Source organism: Physeter macrocephalus, chromosome 1 (assembly GCF_002837175.3).
Source record: "Physeter macrocephalus isolate SW-GA chromosome 1, ASM283717v5, whole genome shotgun sequence".
NCBI lineage: Eukaryota > Metazoa > Chordata > Mammalia > Artiodactyla > Physeteridae > Physeter > Physeter macrocephalus.
This window is the reverse complement of record NC_041214.2, coordinates 126,456,632-126,474,443: the sequence shown is the minus strand read 5'-3', so window position 1 is coordinate 126,474,443 and position 17,812 is coordinate 126,456,632. Positions and strand designations below refer to the sequence as shown.

The window sequence follows — 17,812 nt, the reverse complement described above, 5'->3', positions numbered from 1 at the left end:
CAATGAGGTATCACCTCACACCCGTTAGAATGGGCATCATCAGAAAATCTACAAACAACAAATGCTAGAGAGGGTGTGGAGAAAAGGGAACCCTCTTGCACTGTTGGTGGGAATGTAAATTGATACAGCCACTATGGAGAACAGTATGGAGGTTCCTTAAAAAACAAAAAATAGAATTACCATATGACCCAGCAATCCCACTACTGGGCATATATCCAGAGAAAACCATAATTCAAAAAGACACATGCACCCCAATGTTCACTGCAGCACCCTTTACAATAGCCAGGTCATGGAATCAACCTAAATGCACAGCAACAGACGAATGGATAAAGAAGATGTGGTACATATATACAGTGGAATATTACTCAGCCATAAAAAGGAACGAAGTTGGGTCATTTGTAGAGATGTGGATGAATCTAGAAACTGTCATACAGAGTGAAGTAAGTCAGAAAGAGAAAAACAAATATCGTATATTAACGCACACATGTGGGACCTAGAAAAATGGTACAGATGAACTGGTTTTCAGGGCAGAAATTGAGACACAGATGTAGAGAACAAACGTATGAACACCAAGGAGGGAAAGCAGCCAGCAGGGTGGTGTGATTAATTGGGCGATTGGGATTGACATATATACACTAATATATATAAAGTGGATAACTAATAAGAATCTGCTGTATAAAAAAATAAAATGAAATAAAATAAAGTGTATTTGAGTCATCAGAATGGATGAGACCTTAAAGGTCCTTCATATAGATACAGAAGGGAATGGAGCCAAGGGCTGAGCACTGGGAGGGCCCATCTTTTGTGGTCAGAAAGAGCAAACGAAGTAAAGAAGAAGCAACAAAACATGTGAGAAAAACAATAGGAAAGCTTAATATTCTGAAAGCCAAGAGAAGAAAAAAGTTGCAGGAAGGTAGGAGTAATCAATTGTGCCAAATGCTACTGACAAGTAAGCTAAGAACTGATGACTGACTTAACAATGCAGAGGGCAACAGTATCCTAGACAGCAGCAGTTTCAGCTAAGTGGTGGAATGCGTACTTGGAATGAGTTCAACAAAGAAGAGGAGTGGAGGAATTAGAGACAACAAGGACAGATAACTCGTTCAAGGAGAAGTCCTATGAAGAGAAACAGGTGAAGGGACCAGTATCTTTTCTGTATGTCTGGAATGCTATCTACCTACTCCCATTTCACTCCTCCCCCCAGGTAGCTCTTTTTTTTTTTTTTTTTTTTTTTTTTTTAGATTTGAAAACTGTTTATCTCTTAATCATGTTTTAGATCTCAGTTGTAACATCAGTTCAGATCTAATCTAAACTGATTAGACCCCTGATCCCATGCTGTCGGAGAAATCTGCCATTGTGGAAATCATAATATGTATGATTATTGGATTTATGTCTGTATGCCACCACACTGTAAGCTCCATGTGGCAGAGACAATGTTGGACTTGTTCAACCTGTGGTTATTTGGGTCAGTACCTCTCTGCATAGGACCCCTTGATGTCTTTCTGCCCAGAGAGCAATATTCCTTGGATTTCACCCTGGGAAGAAGGACAGTCCTTCCATGGGTAGTAAATATCCCACCAAGGGCCTCCTCAGTTACCTTCCTATATAAGTCAATCTCTTTCCAGAAAAGGATATGAGCTCTAGCAATAATGGCTTCCATAAGTCAGGATCTTCTGACTGAAGCTTAGGCCTCCAAACATATGACAATTTCACCAGGCTAACTGGATATTCTGTACCAGAAATCATTTTGTGAAAAGCAATGTTAAATCAGGCCAGTCTCTAAGGCTTGATGAGAAGAGAGTCTATGATCTTAATAAAAGAAAATGCTCAGCTTCTATTACCTCTGTTAACCCTAAAATAGGTTATAAGACATCACACAAAATATAGAAATTCATTTCAGTTTTTAAATGTTTTGTTCAAACAAGAATGGATATAATTTCTTTCATTTTACCTTGAAGCTGCAAAGAAGCTTGTAATTTGGTAACCAAAACTGGCATAGTAAGCATGTTCCATGATCGCCATCAACTGAATGCAATTGTATCCTGTATAAGCAAAGGTCAAATAGAGATTAAAAGCCACATTTTTAAAAAGTAATGAAAACAATATATAAACACAGCACCCTGTTCAAAGGCATTAAATTTTACATATAATCTAGATTTGGTCATTTTGAAAAGTTCTACTACTTTAACATCTTTGCTTATCTGACCTTCTAACACAAAATCAGACAGTTAGTTCTTGAGGGTTATAGTCTAGCTATTTGAAATGTCTTCATTTTAATAAGTAATAAATGATATGCAAATATACTCTTAATTTAGCTTTAGAATATTAAAGATGGCAATCTGCATATGCTAAACTTCAGTTGCACTTGTAATATTCATATCGAAGACTGTGAAAGCCAAATAAAAGTAACTGATTGCAGGCCATGTACTTTTTATTTCACCTTTTTCTTTATATTTCTCTTTCTTCTATCATAAGATATACCATACCACTGAATCCATTTTTCTACAAGGTAGCTTTTATAAAGCCAGCATTAATGATTCCATCTTCCACTGTTTCTAGGACCTATAAAATTACTCCACAGTCATCCATGGGCACGTGTGTGTGCGCACGCGCACACACACACACACAAACACACACACACACACATACATCCTTTCTCTATCTGAAAATGTTTTGCTTTAACACTAAATGAATTGACTCAAATGAACTGACTCAAAAAGATAGGCTATGTATTTTTAAAAATCCTTAACACAAATATATTTATTAATGTGTTTGTAATGTAAGCAAATAATCAGAGTAGAAGAAACTTTGGTCTTTTAAAAAACTAAAAAAATCATTTTCTTCAAAGTAAAATATGGTAAAATTTTCAAATATGATTTAATTGCCTTCTGCAACATGCAAAGAAAATATTCCTATTCTGTTCTCAAAGTCTAATTCATGTCAATATAACTTCTTGTGCACATATTTTAGTACATAATTAATATTGGAACAGTTACGAATTCACGTTCAGAACTGAGGATTCGTAAGTTTAAAGGATAACATAAACTCCATGATTCAGAATCTGTTGAAAAGTTATTACTGTTGGCTTTATTGTTAAAAAAAGAAACAAATTAACTCTATCAGGCCTGGTAGAAATATGTATATAAACTACTGCCCTACTGCTCAATAATATAAATCAAGTATAATACTTAGTCACAAAATACAGAGTTTGTAGTTTATTTCTCTATTATGTATTCAATATTATTCTTCTGACCAAGTAACAATTTATAGCTTTTATTATTCATTTTATGTCATTAACCATTCCTAAACTCACTTATGGTCAGAGTACTGGGCTAGGTAATTCAAACACAAAGATGAATAAGAAAATCCTTGTTCTGCTGAAACTTCTGCAAGATCCAGGTCATAAACAATTTATTACAGTATGAAATGAGAGGCCATCTCAAGTACAACAACCTTAATATAATATTTATTAAATATAATTTATATTAAATTATCCAAACATTTAATTAATTTTGGTTTCTGGAACCTGACCTCACCATCTCAGGTAATCAAGATCCCTATATAACTAAAAATTTCAACCATGAGAAACTTTTCCTCTAGCCAAAATGTGGACTGCCTACCAGAAGCAGACTAATTAAATGTAGTTTATCTTCCTGCCTAGCCACTGGAGCAGGTGCTGATATGCTGAGAAATGATAAAAAGCATTACCTATAAAAAGAAAATAACAGATCTAAAGCATTCTGAATCAATAATTCAGCCGTACACTATTCACTCTCCTGCTTGTTCCCATGAAGACAGGGTTTGTGTCATTAGAGTCCAATATACAAACACGTAGACCAATGTGACTCACACAGAAAGATGCACCACAAATATCTGTCTAATAAGTCATCCAGACAGGAGCTATACATACAATGACTCTGAAACAAAATGAGTTCTAGTCACCTTACAAATGTAAGATTTTTTTCCCTAACAGACTAAAATGAACAGGTTATAACCAATGACCACTTAAATTGAAAAAAATTCTCTCCTATAGAAAAGTAATTATGCTTACGTATTTATCTATAATTTTGGAAGCCATCATTTCACATTAAAATTAAAATTGAAATTGGAATAATATCTTGAATTCTTATGTTCTATCTTATTCCATTTCTCTTTTCTATGCTATCACTATTACAGGGCAATTTGAGAAGCCTAAAATAACATGCATTTCTATTACATATTTAATCTCTTAACACAAAAAAAGAGACACTTGTAATTAGCTTCTCTAATAAGAGAACAGACTCATTAAAATTTTATCTGAATAAAAATCACAGTTATTACTTACCAAGGTCTTTGATTCTTGGTACTACATTGCATGTAAAATGTTTATAAGAAGCTATTTTTCCTTCATAGGAAGAAATTCCCACATGAGATTCATAAATTCGTAGACCTCTTGGCTTCTTTGGTTTGGAATGCTTAAACTACAGAATATTAAAATTACATATAGAATTAAACTAAAAATGCAGGTATGACACTAACAGATTAAGCATGTTAAATGAAATGACGAATTAACTCAGTCAAACACTTTGAAACTACTTTCACGTATAAAAGGCACTGGCTGCCTCCATTAAACTTTCTTTTGGAAAAAAAAATCCTTTTTAGGATCATGGTAATAGATCTATTTGAAAAGAGTAGTCATGCGATGGCTTATGCCTTATCACTGAGTGAAGATGTATTCTGAGCCTAAGCCTTAGAGAAAACATAAGAACTGTGAACTGCATACATAATTATTAAATGCAAAGCATTTATCAACAAGTTTCAATAACTTAAAGGACAGAAAAGTGAGCTCCAAGATACCTATAACTCTTATCAATAAGACAGCCTTAAAAATTACCCTAATTAATACATTCATGAGACGTCTTGAATATTCGTTGTTCCTAAGGACATTGATCCTGCTTCAAGCCCATGACAGTGAGAAATATTACACCACTGGAGAGTCTTCGATTAATCAGAAATTGTAGTTAAATTTTTTTAAAATCAGTATCCCTTATAGGTCAGTACATAGAGATTTAGTGTTCTTCCCCCACCCACAACTTCAGAAACACACGATAAAACAAAAACTCACTTTTATATTTTATTGGCTACAGATGATAGACTCATATATATATACATATATATGTATATATATATACATATATATGTATATATATATACATATATATGTATATATATAGCAAACGAGTACACTATGATGTAAAATATTAAACCGGTGGTGAAGAGAGAAGTTGAACATTACAATAAAAGTTATAAAAGTAAAAATTAATTTTCCTAGAAATACTGGAACATGCATTTATTTAAAGAGTTGTTGTTCTCACTTTATATGGGTGTTCTGGATCCCAGTGTATCCAATCATAATTCACATTATCACCATCACGAGTCACATACTTTGCCCACGGTGAAATACGATACAAGATCTCTCCACTTTTACTCCTAATAATAACCTAAAAAGAGAACAAGATATTATTGCCTTAAAATACTTTCAAAACTCTAAGATAACGCATGATACTCTATGAGCACTGTGACAAGTAAGAAAAGGAGGAATGATCTTAAGAACCGAAACTGCCTTCCAGATGTGTGACCTTAAGGATGTTTAAATTCTGTGGACCTTGCTCTCCTCATCTGCCATGGTATATGATCCCTAAAGTCATTTCCAGCTTGAATATTTTATGATTCTCTGGCAATTTTCATCATTGCCAACCAACCATTATAGTAGTTAATTAAAGTAAGCATACAGTAAATAGGAAAAAGACATGAATATTATTGGAAGCTACTGTCAATAAATCAATCAACAGAAGGAACTGATCCCACTATATTTTTTAAAAAGTGATGAGTTATATCACCATCTTTTCCTTTTCCTTTTCATAGCAATTAATGATAACATGGGTTTTGACTAATAATTGTATTATACACACAAACACACACACTACCCTACAAACATTTTCCACTTCTCAATTTCTTCTACACCTTATTCCAAGTATGTTTTACCATATGAAACCAAACATTTTCCTTTTAACCATTTATTCCTTTATTTTTCAACAGTATCACTATTGCTATTAGTATAAAAAATAACAATAAAAATGCAAAGGCAACTTTTACGGAATCCACCAGTTTAGACTTAGTACTGAATAGAGGGCTTTGAATTTATCCGCATGGTTAAATAGTGAACAGAGCTTCCAAATGACTAAAATATAGCTTTTTAAAGTTTTTTTTAAATTAATTAAACCTTCTAAGAGTAGGTAGAGTGTGACAAAAAATGTTCAGATCAGTAGCTGATCTGAATTCTGAATGATCAATATGCTCTCAGCATTGAGAAAGAACATATTCTTTGGTCTCCTTTAATAGAGAAAAGCTCAAGTATGCATAATTCTTGGTCATTAAATATTTGTAGAATGTTTTATAGTTTAGAAAGGGCTTTCATAGTCATATCTCACTTGATTCCAGAGAATCTTTATAACCCAAATATTAAGTGAGTAGCCAGAAGTCCCAAAGTCACCAACTGGCAGAACCAAAAGCTAAGCAGAGCTTCTGATGCTCACTTCCTTTTTCTTAACAGGCTTTAATGGCACTTCCTTCAGATACAGAAAAAGAATAAATCATGATTTAAGGTGGAGGGGGCAGGTGAGTGGTGAAAAGGAACATCTAACTTACATGAGCTCAATTCTATCTCCTTAGTTATAACTCCCACTTATTAAAGCCTATCACAACTGTTTCTATTATTCAAATAGTTATTGCAAAATATGAATGAATAGGATCAACCCAGTCCCGGAGTATTTTATCCCCCAAAATATGTCCCTTAAGTCACATAAATTTCTAGTATAATACACACAGTGATATATTTGAGAAAAGGCTTTTTACTCACTCATCAACCCAGGACAGGTTATGGGGAAATAAAATACCAGAAATCAGTTTTCAGTGGATAGCACCCTGCCTAATCCATCCATCTATCTTTTCTCTTTTTTGCAAATGGCTCTACAACCCCTTCAAAGGATGATCATGAACCAATAAGTATTTTTCAAGGTGTCTGCTGGCAGAGAGAATATTTGAAACTTTAAGCAAAGAACATGAAGAATTTCCTTATGCTGAATATAATTTCCACATTCTTTGGAACATTAACTTATTTATCTTGCTGTACACATGAATGTCTTCAGAGGGTACTGAGTGATGGAAGTTGGAAAGAACAGTCCTTCTATGGGTCTTTCTCACACCTACATGTTTTGCTGAGTACACCAAGGATATAAGGTCCTATTGATGACAGAGGCCATTTCTCAGAGTTGTGTTTGTAGCAAACAACCCTGAGGAATGAGATAATGTCTCCCTTGAAGACAATGGACAGGTTTCCTTACTGCTTGCTATAAAAGAAATGATTCCCCACGGTAAATACTCCTTACCTATGAGGCAAACTAGCTGTGTGCATAGCATCCATCTAGACCCTATAGTGTCACCCCTATAAGACTTAGAAAACAAGGGGAACTAATGCAAGTATGATGCACATCCTGTGCCATGAGTAATAAAGTCATTTATCTCTGACTCAGGAGTCCTGTGTTTTCTGCCAGAATCCACGAAACAGTAACAGGTTAACTTATGAGCTTGAAGGTACGGCAAAATCAAATCCTACACCTGACAATGGATGACTTACTCATTTTGAATGACTTCAATATTTTTGTTACCAGAAGTTCTATTTCTTCATTTCTATTAGTGTTTTATATTAGACATTTTTGTTCATCATTTTTATTAATTTTGCTTCTTGGGGTGGAAACTTTTAATTATCTAATTCCTTCCTTTTTTCTTAGCAATAAAATCAGAGCCTGGATCATTGAATGATATGTAAAACAAAGCTTCCCACCACATCTAGAACACTTCACTGTAATCATTACATAAATGGTAAATTCACTTCTCTAATTCTTTAGGCTCCTGAATTTTGGATGTATTTTTGCTATAGCAGTTTAGATTTTACTAATAAACACACTTGCCAACAGTACCCACCTTACCTCGCCTTTGATTTACTGTTCCTAAGTTGCTGTGATAACAACTAAGAGTATTCTAGTAAATCTAAATAACCCAAACTTGAGAGACCTTCCGGTGAGTAAAAAATATAAACTTCTGGACTAAATTTTGCTCCTGAAACATTTTAGGGGGGAGAAAGGGGAGAGATGAGTGTACTTACTGAATTTGTGCTCTCTTGAGTTCAGATTCAGACAAAAGATTTTTTAGATAAAACTTTATATCATTTAATTTACAACCTCAAAATAGAACATGCTATATAGCAAATTGAAAAGAAAGTGCTAGCTTGATTGATCTTTCAATGATAGTTAAGACTAATAGCTGATGGGTAGAAGAGTTCACTTGGTACTAGCAAACGGAAAGTCTCATACACTACTAGTATGAGTATAAAATAGTAGGAACATTCTAAATAGCAATTTGGCAATATGATCAAAAATTCAAAAAAAAGTAATTCTCAATGACTCAGCAATTCTAATTATAGATGTTTACCCTGTAGAAATAATCAGAGAAGTGCCAAAGAACTATATTCTTATCTATTAATCTTAGTGTTACTTTTATTAGCAAAAAAGTAAATGACTGAATAGTGTATGCTTGTTAAAAATTATACCACTGAATTATATTGAAGGTTGCAAGAAAATTCTTTCAAGTTATAAAAAAGAATGTATTGCATCTTCCTAATGTAAATATATACATATGGTTGCCTATGGATAGAGAAATTATTAATAGCTTTTATTTTTCAGTTGTATCTTTCTATATTGTTATCAATTCATTTCACTTGTAGAGCTTCTATAAATCAGAAAAAAATAAGTATTCTGATAAGGATTGCAAATAGATGAATTATACAATTGTATACATATTTGTGGACCTGTGCAACCAAGTTCCATATACATGTGTGTATATACATACACTTTAAATATATTGACACAGTGTTAAAAATAAAACTTTAAAAAGTATATTAGGGAATTCCCTGGTGGTCCAGTGGTTAGGACTCCATGCTTTCACTGCTGAAGGCTCAGGTTCAATCCCTGTTCAGGGAACTCAGATCCCACAAGTCGTGCGGCCAAAAAGAATAAAAAGTATATTAATATCACTACATATCACTCCAATAAAAAATATATATAAAATCACTTTAAAGAAATATACTAATGAAAATAATATCATGATGAACTTTTGTAGGGCAAATTGATAATTTGTATAATTATAACATTTTATAACATGGTAAAAATGTCATTAGGCTCCTTTTCTAATGAGCCAAATTATCTCTTTGACTTATGGGAGGTTAACATCAAAAGACATTATTAAATTAAATAAAGAAGTGAATAAAATAAACCTCTACCTGTGCAAAAGTCAAATTGACTTAGTGAACTGTATGAAGTCAAATTTTATTTAGAAAATGACATTTAAAACTCAAATATACAATATAAGAAACAGTTTGGTAAAAGAGTGAAGACCTAAAAAATTGTGTTTGTGTGTGTATATTCATTCAATCTAGGAATATCTTTTGATGTTTCTTGTCAAAGACTACTGTTCCTTTGGACCAAAAAATCACTGAGATAAGATGCTCCTCAGGTGGCCAACAATTTTATATGAAAACAGTGGATGTGTTCAGCTGGTTAGAAGTGGTAGGATACTCTGGAAAATGGTATTGCATCTAACTCTGGGTTTCAAGACTGAATGTGTAGAAGAGGAAGAGAAAAGGCACAGATATTGAAAAATATAATTCAATTTGCCCAGATTATACTACCAAAATCACAACAACATGCTATGAAGGAAAAAAATATTAATAAAGATAACTATTTAGTAGGGTACAGGTCAAAATAAATAAGCAATCAAAGTGATTTCTAATTTATGAAGCAATGTTATCTCCTCCTCTTCTAAATTACCTCTAATTTATATAATAATATCTAATGTAATTGATATTATATGTAATATGTATATAAGTATATAATATGTAAAATATATAATTGATATTATGTACATATTTTTAAAACAATGGGTACAGTCATACCAACATGCAACACTAAATATCAGTATTCTGTTGTGTGTGTTTAAAATGTGCCTAAAAACATACATGTGTGTATATAGGGAAAGAAATACATACGTATAGAACATATAATACTTTTAAGTAATTTTTAGAAGTGAGTGGGACAAAAATAATACAGAGCATTAGAAAAAGTAATCACAAGGTTATAATTAAGTAGAAAAATAAGTGATATTCCAGAGGAGAATCTGATGGTTCTACCAATGACCAGAATCCTGAAGAAATAAATATGTGCTTTTAATATTTACAATTAACATAGTATAAACATTATTTTTAATGCATAGATATAATTATTAAAACTTTAAAATACCTTAATATAATTTAAAAAGAAGTTCTTAAATCTCATTTTAATTCAACTAAAATTTTATGACTAACCTTTGTTAAAAAATAGGACATAGGGAATTCTCTGGTGGTCCAGTGGTTAGGACTCCATGCTTCCACTGCAGGGGGAACTAAGATCTCGCATGCCACAGCACAGCCAAAAAAATTTAAAAATTAAAAAAAAAAAATAGAACATACGAGTATAAATTTTTTTCAGTTTTGTTTGTTTGTTATCCTTGCTTGGGCCAATTTTAAGATTCAGTAAGGTTACTTAAGAAAGAATCTCTTTACCATTTTCAGAGGCTAAAAAATGGCCTCTCATTTCATACATTCATATCCTACTTCTCTAGAATCTGTGAATGATAATTTATATGGCAAAAAAATGGGTCTTTGCAGATGTAATTAAAATAAAGATCTTAAAATGGAAAGATTGTTCAGATTTTCCAGGAGGGCAATCACATATATCCCTATAAGAAGGAGGCTGAGGGATATTTTACACATAGACAGGAGAGAAAAAAGCAATGTAACCAAATTACATTACATCTACAAAGAGGCAAAGACTGGAGTGATGCAGACACTAGCCAAGGAACGTCAGCAGCCACCAGAAGCTGGAAATAGAAAGGAACAGATTCTCCCCAGAGGGAGTATGTTTCTGCCAACACCTTGATTTCAGCCCAGTGATACTGATTTTTAACTTCTGGCTTCCAAAACTGCGACAGGAAAAATTTATGTTGTTTAAAGACACCAAATTTGTGCAACCACCATAGGAAACTATATAGAAATAAAGAAAAAAATGGAGGCAATCACTCTTCTAAGAATAAAATGTAATGTACTTAAATTTAGTTAAATCTTGTCAGTGCCAGAAAGAGTTGAAAAAGTTATCTTAATGAGTAGTCTAAATAACACACTTTATCTCTTATTAACTTCCGACTCCCAAAAAGTAGACAAACATACACCAACGCATTTCAGTGACCTTCATTAAACAAAGTAAGTCCTTGACAATTCTCAAGAAAAGCAAACTCATTCAGAATAAATGTTGCTGAGCTTCAGAACTGATAGGAGGGCCTTCAAAAAAGTGAATTTGTAATATGCAGTTTTTACTGCTAGCCTACTCCCATGTAATTATTTTCAGGGGTTGAACAAAAAAAAGTCAGTCTTTACATGATGCAAATAAAAGCTCTAAATTTTCCATAAGGAGAAGCTAAGGAGCTATTTTTTCTACCTAATACCTGATGTCCATCAACAGAAGAATGGATAAAGAAGATGTGGTACGTATATACAATGGAATATTACTCAGCCATAAAAAGGAACGAATTTGTGCAATTTGCAGAGACATGAACAGACCTGGAGACTGTCATACAGAGTGAAGTAAGTCAGAAAGAGAAAAACAAACATCGTATAATATCACTTATATGTGGAATCTAGAAAAACGATACAGATGAACTTATTTGCAAAGCAGAAATAGACACAGACGTAGAGAATGGATGTATGGCTACCAGGGGGGGAAAGGGAGGTGGGATGAACTGGGAGATTGGGATTGACATATATACACTACTATGTATAAAATTGATAACTAATGAGAACCCACTGTATTGCACAAGAAACGACATAAATGGGAAGGAAATCCAAAAACAAGGGGATATATGTATACATATAGCTGATTCACTTTGCTTTACAGCAGAAACTAACACAACATTGCAAAACAACTAAACTCCAATAAAAATTAATTTAAAAAAGCAGAGATGGGACTATTTAAATAAATAGATGATCAGTTGTCAATACTAATAATAATTTTTCATTCTGCATTTTCTAATTAGGAATATCAGAAACACGATCTGATATTAAAAGGCTATTTATTTCATTGTGAACTTGAGTTTATATTTCAATTAATGAGAAAAGAAAACCAAGAAACCGATAAAAGTATCATGGCAGTTTTCTGATAATAATAAGGTCCTGATAAACGAATGATCACTTTGTGGATATACTTTCTTAAAACTACATATATTGATCAGTAAAATTATATAAATGGGTTATATATGAGCTATAATTGACATTACCATTATTTAGATATTGAGCCTGCTATAGTAACCAAATAAAATTACTCTGTCTCTTGAAAATTTTTAAATTTCATTTAATTTTTTCTAGATATTAAAGTTCATACATTTTGGAGGTCTCCATCTTTGTTTCATAATTTACTTCATAATTTTCAATTAAACAAACAACCTGACACAAGCCATGTGCATATAAAGTTATCATAAAAAGTTGTAACATCCTGGTGATGTCCTTTACATCTACAATGTTCAGGGACTGAGGGAAGTGAAAAAGAGATTAAGTGATTAGATTAAGCCCCCTAAGCTCTTTGGATACTGGACACTATCCAAAAGAAGAGAAAGAAAAGGCAATATCCTTGCTAGTAGCTTGATGAAGAAAAGAAACAAATCAGTTGAACTTCAAAAGCAATAACCTATTGATGAAAAAAAACATAACCTATTGATGTATTTTCACTGGCTCCCATTATTTTTGCTTTGTATAAAATTTCTTATTTTAAAACATGCCATCACAATTCAGGTTTTTTTCTTCTTTAATAAGAAATTTTCCAAGGTTAAATCCTATAACAACAGCTTGATTAGGAAGAGTTAAAGGATTTCACTAACAAAAACGAAGCCACTAATTAAAGAAAAAAAACTTTCCTTAAAAGAAAAGATTAAGTATACTAGCTATGAAAAATAAATTTGTAACATGACAAAAAGTATACCAAATTATATCAAACTTTTGCATAAAGGACACCAATGTATGGAATAAAAAGAGATTAATTTTGAGGTATAGTACTCATGGCTACTTTACTCCTGATTTAACAACAATTAGAATTACAGAGATATAAACATTCACTTCTGTAATACTTACACAAGGGAGAGAAGAAACTGCAGAATATTGCCAAAAAGAAATAAATGGAGATCAGTAGCTGCTTCTTCTAAAAGCAGGTCCTTATTTAGAATGATTGAGAGAGACAGATGCTCCTGTACCTATAAAAAGCAGTATTACTCCCATAGGTTTCCATCCCAGGTCCCCAACCTTCTAGTCTAGTTAAGAAGTATTACAACTATAATATTTTTTCTGTTTCTGTCTTTTGACTGAGGAAAATCTTTAACGAAATAAAGAAACAACTAAGTAGAACTGATAAAGTGTTTGCTCCAATTCAAGTACATTACCTGAACAAAAACCTTATAAAGTGAGGTCACTACAAAAAGACAAAATCCAAAGGGATTATGTGAGATTTAGGATGCAGGCATTGAAAATGATATCCCTGAACAAGTGAGAATAACTACTCCTAAGTGAAAAGAATAGGAACAATGCTGAAATGGTGTAATCAGGTAAAGATTGATTAGGTGTCTTAGATGAGAAAACAGATGAATTACACATGATATAAAAATATAGGATTTAAACTTCCAAGATATTGAAAGATCAATATAGTAATAAAAGAAAAAAGCTATGAAAAGGGGAAAAAATCAGTGAGTTTTCATTACTGAAGAAGTGTGCTTCAAAGAGACTCATCCTTGTGCAGTGAAGGCTAGAATTCTATTAAGTAAATAGAGTTATGATCTGGTATAACACCAACAAAAAAAAATCTTAAAAAGTATTTTTAGAAGCGCTAGATGGGAAAGGTACTATCATAAGATGAGTTAAAACTCTCTTTAAAATATTTCATTAGGTATAATTATAAAAGTGTGTATGGTGATAAACTGAATCATTTGAAAAAAAGAATATGATTCTTAAGCAATCACTCTAAGTGCTATTGCAATGAAGTAAAATATAAAATGTGAGGGTTGGGGGAGAAATAATTCACCCCTTAAGGGAAATCTAGAGAAATTCCAGGAACTACATACAGAATATGTAATTCTAAAAAATCATAAGATCTTTTGAGAAAACACGTAATTATATATTTAATATACATTGAGATTATCTCTAAGAATATAATTAACAACTATTAAATAAAGAAAACAGTTAATAATGAAAAGAATTCAAAGTTACATTTAAATATTCTTTATAAATTAAGGTTTCATAATACAGAGTGCAACACTATCACTCTTTTCTTCCACAAAAGTCACATATTTCGCCAGGTGCAGGTGGTATTAGGGGAAGAACTACAAATATGTATGTATGAATTAGGAAACACATAGTACACACATCATATGAGAAACTGATTAAGCAGACAGTATAATGGGAAATAGAACATGACTACATGTGAGATATGAAACTCAACATATGCATTTGGATAATTTCTTGTTAACTGATAGTGATGATGGGAAGAAGTAGTGGTAAATAATAGGAGTCTTCACAACAGAGCTATTTACTTTAAACTTTCGTAGCTGAAGTGTTATTTAAATTATTAAACATAGATATTTCCATCTTATGTAGATAGTGAAGGCACAGAACAGCAAATGAACTTTGATCTCCAAGTGTGACAAGCTCTCTGGAGAAGCAGGGAAACTTCTCTGACAGTGCAGTCAATAAAGCACACAGGTCAGGGAATTACCCACCTGACTTCTGCATAAGGCTCAGAGAACAACCACGTGCTGAGGTGCAGTGACCTATGGTTCACTGTTTTCAAATATATACATATATATTTCATAAAATAAGTATTATATATAATATATATGTGTATGTATATACGTTACACACACACACACACACACACACACACACACACACACACACATATATCCATGAGACTTTTTTTTTTTCCAGTCGGGGGCATACTGAGTCACTTGGAGAAATTTATAGCTTATTGGCGTATTTGAAAGATGTTAAGATGAACAGACTGAAGAGGGAAAAAACAGAAAACAAGGAATTACCCACCTGACTTCTGCATAAGGCTCAGAGAACAACCACGTGCTGAGGTGCAGTGACCTATGGTTCACTGTTTTCAAATATATACATATATATTTCATAAAATAAGTATTATATATAATATATATGTGTATGTATATACGTTACACACACACACACACACACACACACACACACACACACACACATATATCCATGAGACTTTTTTTTTTTCCAGTCGGGGGCATACTGAGTCACTTGGAGAAATTTATAGCTTATTGGCGTATTTGAAAGATGTTAAGATGAAGAGGGAAAAAACAGAAAACAAACCTTAAATTGAAGAGGGTTAAAATTCATATTGACATTTAACACACATTTAACTGTGCTATTCAATAAAAGAATTCAGCTTAAATGTAAATATTTAAATCATAAAAGATTATATAGTATGTACTTTATCACAAGAAAAAGGTCCTGTAGGTATACCATTATTCATTATTATTTGAATTCATTATTATTACTTGGCCAAAGTGAAAATACTTCTATTAAATATAACCAAAAATAATACTCACCTTAACAGTCACAAAATGTAATAATCTTCCTTTTTCTGGCACAGCATTAAAAGATCAAATACTAAACAAAAGCTCTCTTTAAAAAAGAATTAATGCCTACATAATTTAGAAGGAAAAAGTATGAAATACTTTTATTAAAAAAAATACTCCTAAAGAAAAATGAAAGTGTTCAATTCTCCAGATTTTATAATCATATTTAAAATCTACTATGCCCACACTGAAGGACAAAGGAATAAAAGATTGTAAAATAAATGCAAGATATTTCACAGTACATGGATATAAGAAAAAGAGAGTCTGCTAATACATTTAAAGTATTTCTAGAATCGATGTTCACATAAAGGGCGCAATCAGAGAACTGATATTTATGGACAGTCTAATTTTCTAGATACCTGTGATTCACTTCTATAAGCACTAAAACAGAAAGAGAAAAAGAATATGTTTTATAGTTATCTCTCTAAAATGTATTATACATTCCCTTGTGACCTTAACAGAGGGAATTAAACACTTGTAGAAACTGATTTGTATACACTGAACTGTGACATGGTTGGAATATGAACATTTCCCCCAGAATTCAGTAAAAGAATATTAGACTTTTATATGTGTCTTTGACAGCAGTTTTCAACTCTGGTTGTGCAATGAGAACCACCTGAGAAATATTTTAAAATAAAGATGCCCGAGTCCTATTTCTATCCACTATCACCACCCTACCTGTCACCCTTGATTCTGATTCTGTGAGCTGCAGTCTAGTAGCTTAGGAGATAAAAGCTAGACCTGAGAAAGCAAAAGACAAAGTAGCTATAGGGACCAGTGCTCCAATAATAAAGGATAGATTTTTATTTTTAAAAAGTTATCATGCAGGAAAGAAAACTAACATTAAAGTTACAGGGACTGTATTTTCTAAACCTTGAAAATAATAAACACCTTTGCAAATGACAAGACATATTTTGCAATAAAATTTATCTCAATCTCTACTTTGAATTTTTAATTTATTTCTTATACAGTAATAATTTATAATTTGCTTTCATTCTTCCTAGTCTAATCTCCCTAATTATTCTCAAACAATCATTCTGTAAACTTTCAATCATGAAAGGCAACCAAGCTAGCTCAAAATTTATTCATCTGTGGTCCTGAGTATACCCGTGAATGTCCTCACTGATTTACTTATCAAAAATTTTCCCCTGCACTTAAGAAGGTGAAGAGTATGGTGAATCTATTCAGGTTTCTGATCTTACCCTATAGTTCAACCCATCATTTAAAATATTTCGCAATTTCTATACTATGTATCACATAAATCATTTTGCAAAACAATATTTATCATGGCTACTTTAAACGCCATTACTAAAATTGGATGATTGTCTTTTCAATACTATGTTCTTAGGAATTCCATTTATAATCTTTATTGCAAAGTTGTAGATGATATTGGCTCTTCAGTCAGTCAAACCATTTTCTGGCATTTCTTCCTATTATAGACAGGATGGAAAGTTTAAAGTCACATTTTTCACACTCCCTTGCAGCTAGGTTTCTGCATCTAGTAGAGGCACGCATGCAAGATCTGGAAGGAAGAAACTAGTACTTCAGTTAAATCATATGGAGATCAATCTTTTTTGTCTAAGAACCCTGAATGATGCTTAATCTAACAAAATGGCATTATCTCCATAGGCATGAGCAGTAGAAAACTCAAAAGATGATTGACATGCCACAATTAATCAGCTCACATGCTCAATTTCCATTTGTACCTCCCTATATATAATTACATATACATTCAGCATCAGCTTTTTCATGAGAAATAATCACAAAAAAAGTGTTTACCTGGGGAAAATTCTCTTCATTCTACATTTGGTTTCAAACTAAAATTTTAAATTGTATAAGCAGAGTTGATATGATTATCATGCCAAAAGAAACAGATGTTGGCAATACATAGGAATCCTCAGAGGAAATAAATAAAATGTTGGGGGTGTGTGGAGGATAATTTGAACCTAAACTGGCATTTGAAGCACTACTCATCATAAAAAAT

The 17,812-nt window shown here is 32.4% G+C and overlaps 1 protein-coding gene across 1 annotated transcript in view; it reads right to left on the bottom strand.

The window, feature by feature from the left end:
• GBE1 (1,4-alpha-glucan branching enzyme 1) overlaps positions 1 to 17,812 on the bottom strand; it is a 305,486-nt gene that overhangs the window by 150,170 nt on the left and 137,504 nt on the right. The window contains exons 4-6 of the mRNA XM_055086124.1: positions 5,355 to 5,480; positions 4,325 to 4,460; positions 1,952 to 2,042 (exon numbers count right to left, since the gene is read on the bottom strand). Of these exons, the coding sequence (XP_054942099.1) occupies positions 1,952 to 2,042; positions 4,325 to 4,460; positions 5,355 to 5,480 (353 nt within the window). The remainder of the gene's footprint in view (positions 1 to 1,951; positions 2,043 to 4,324; positions 4,461 to 5,354; positions 5,481 to 17,812) is intronic.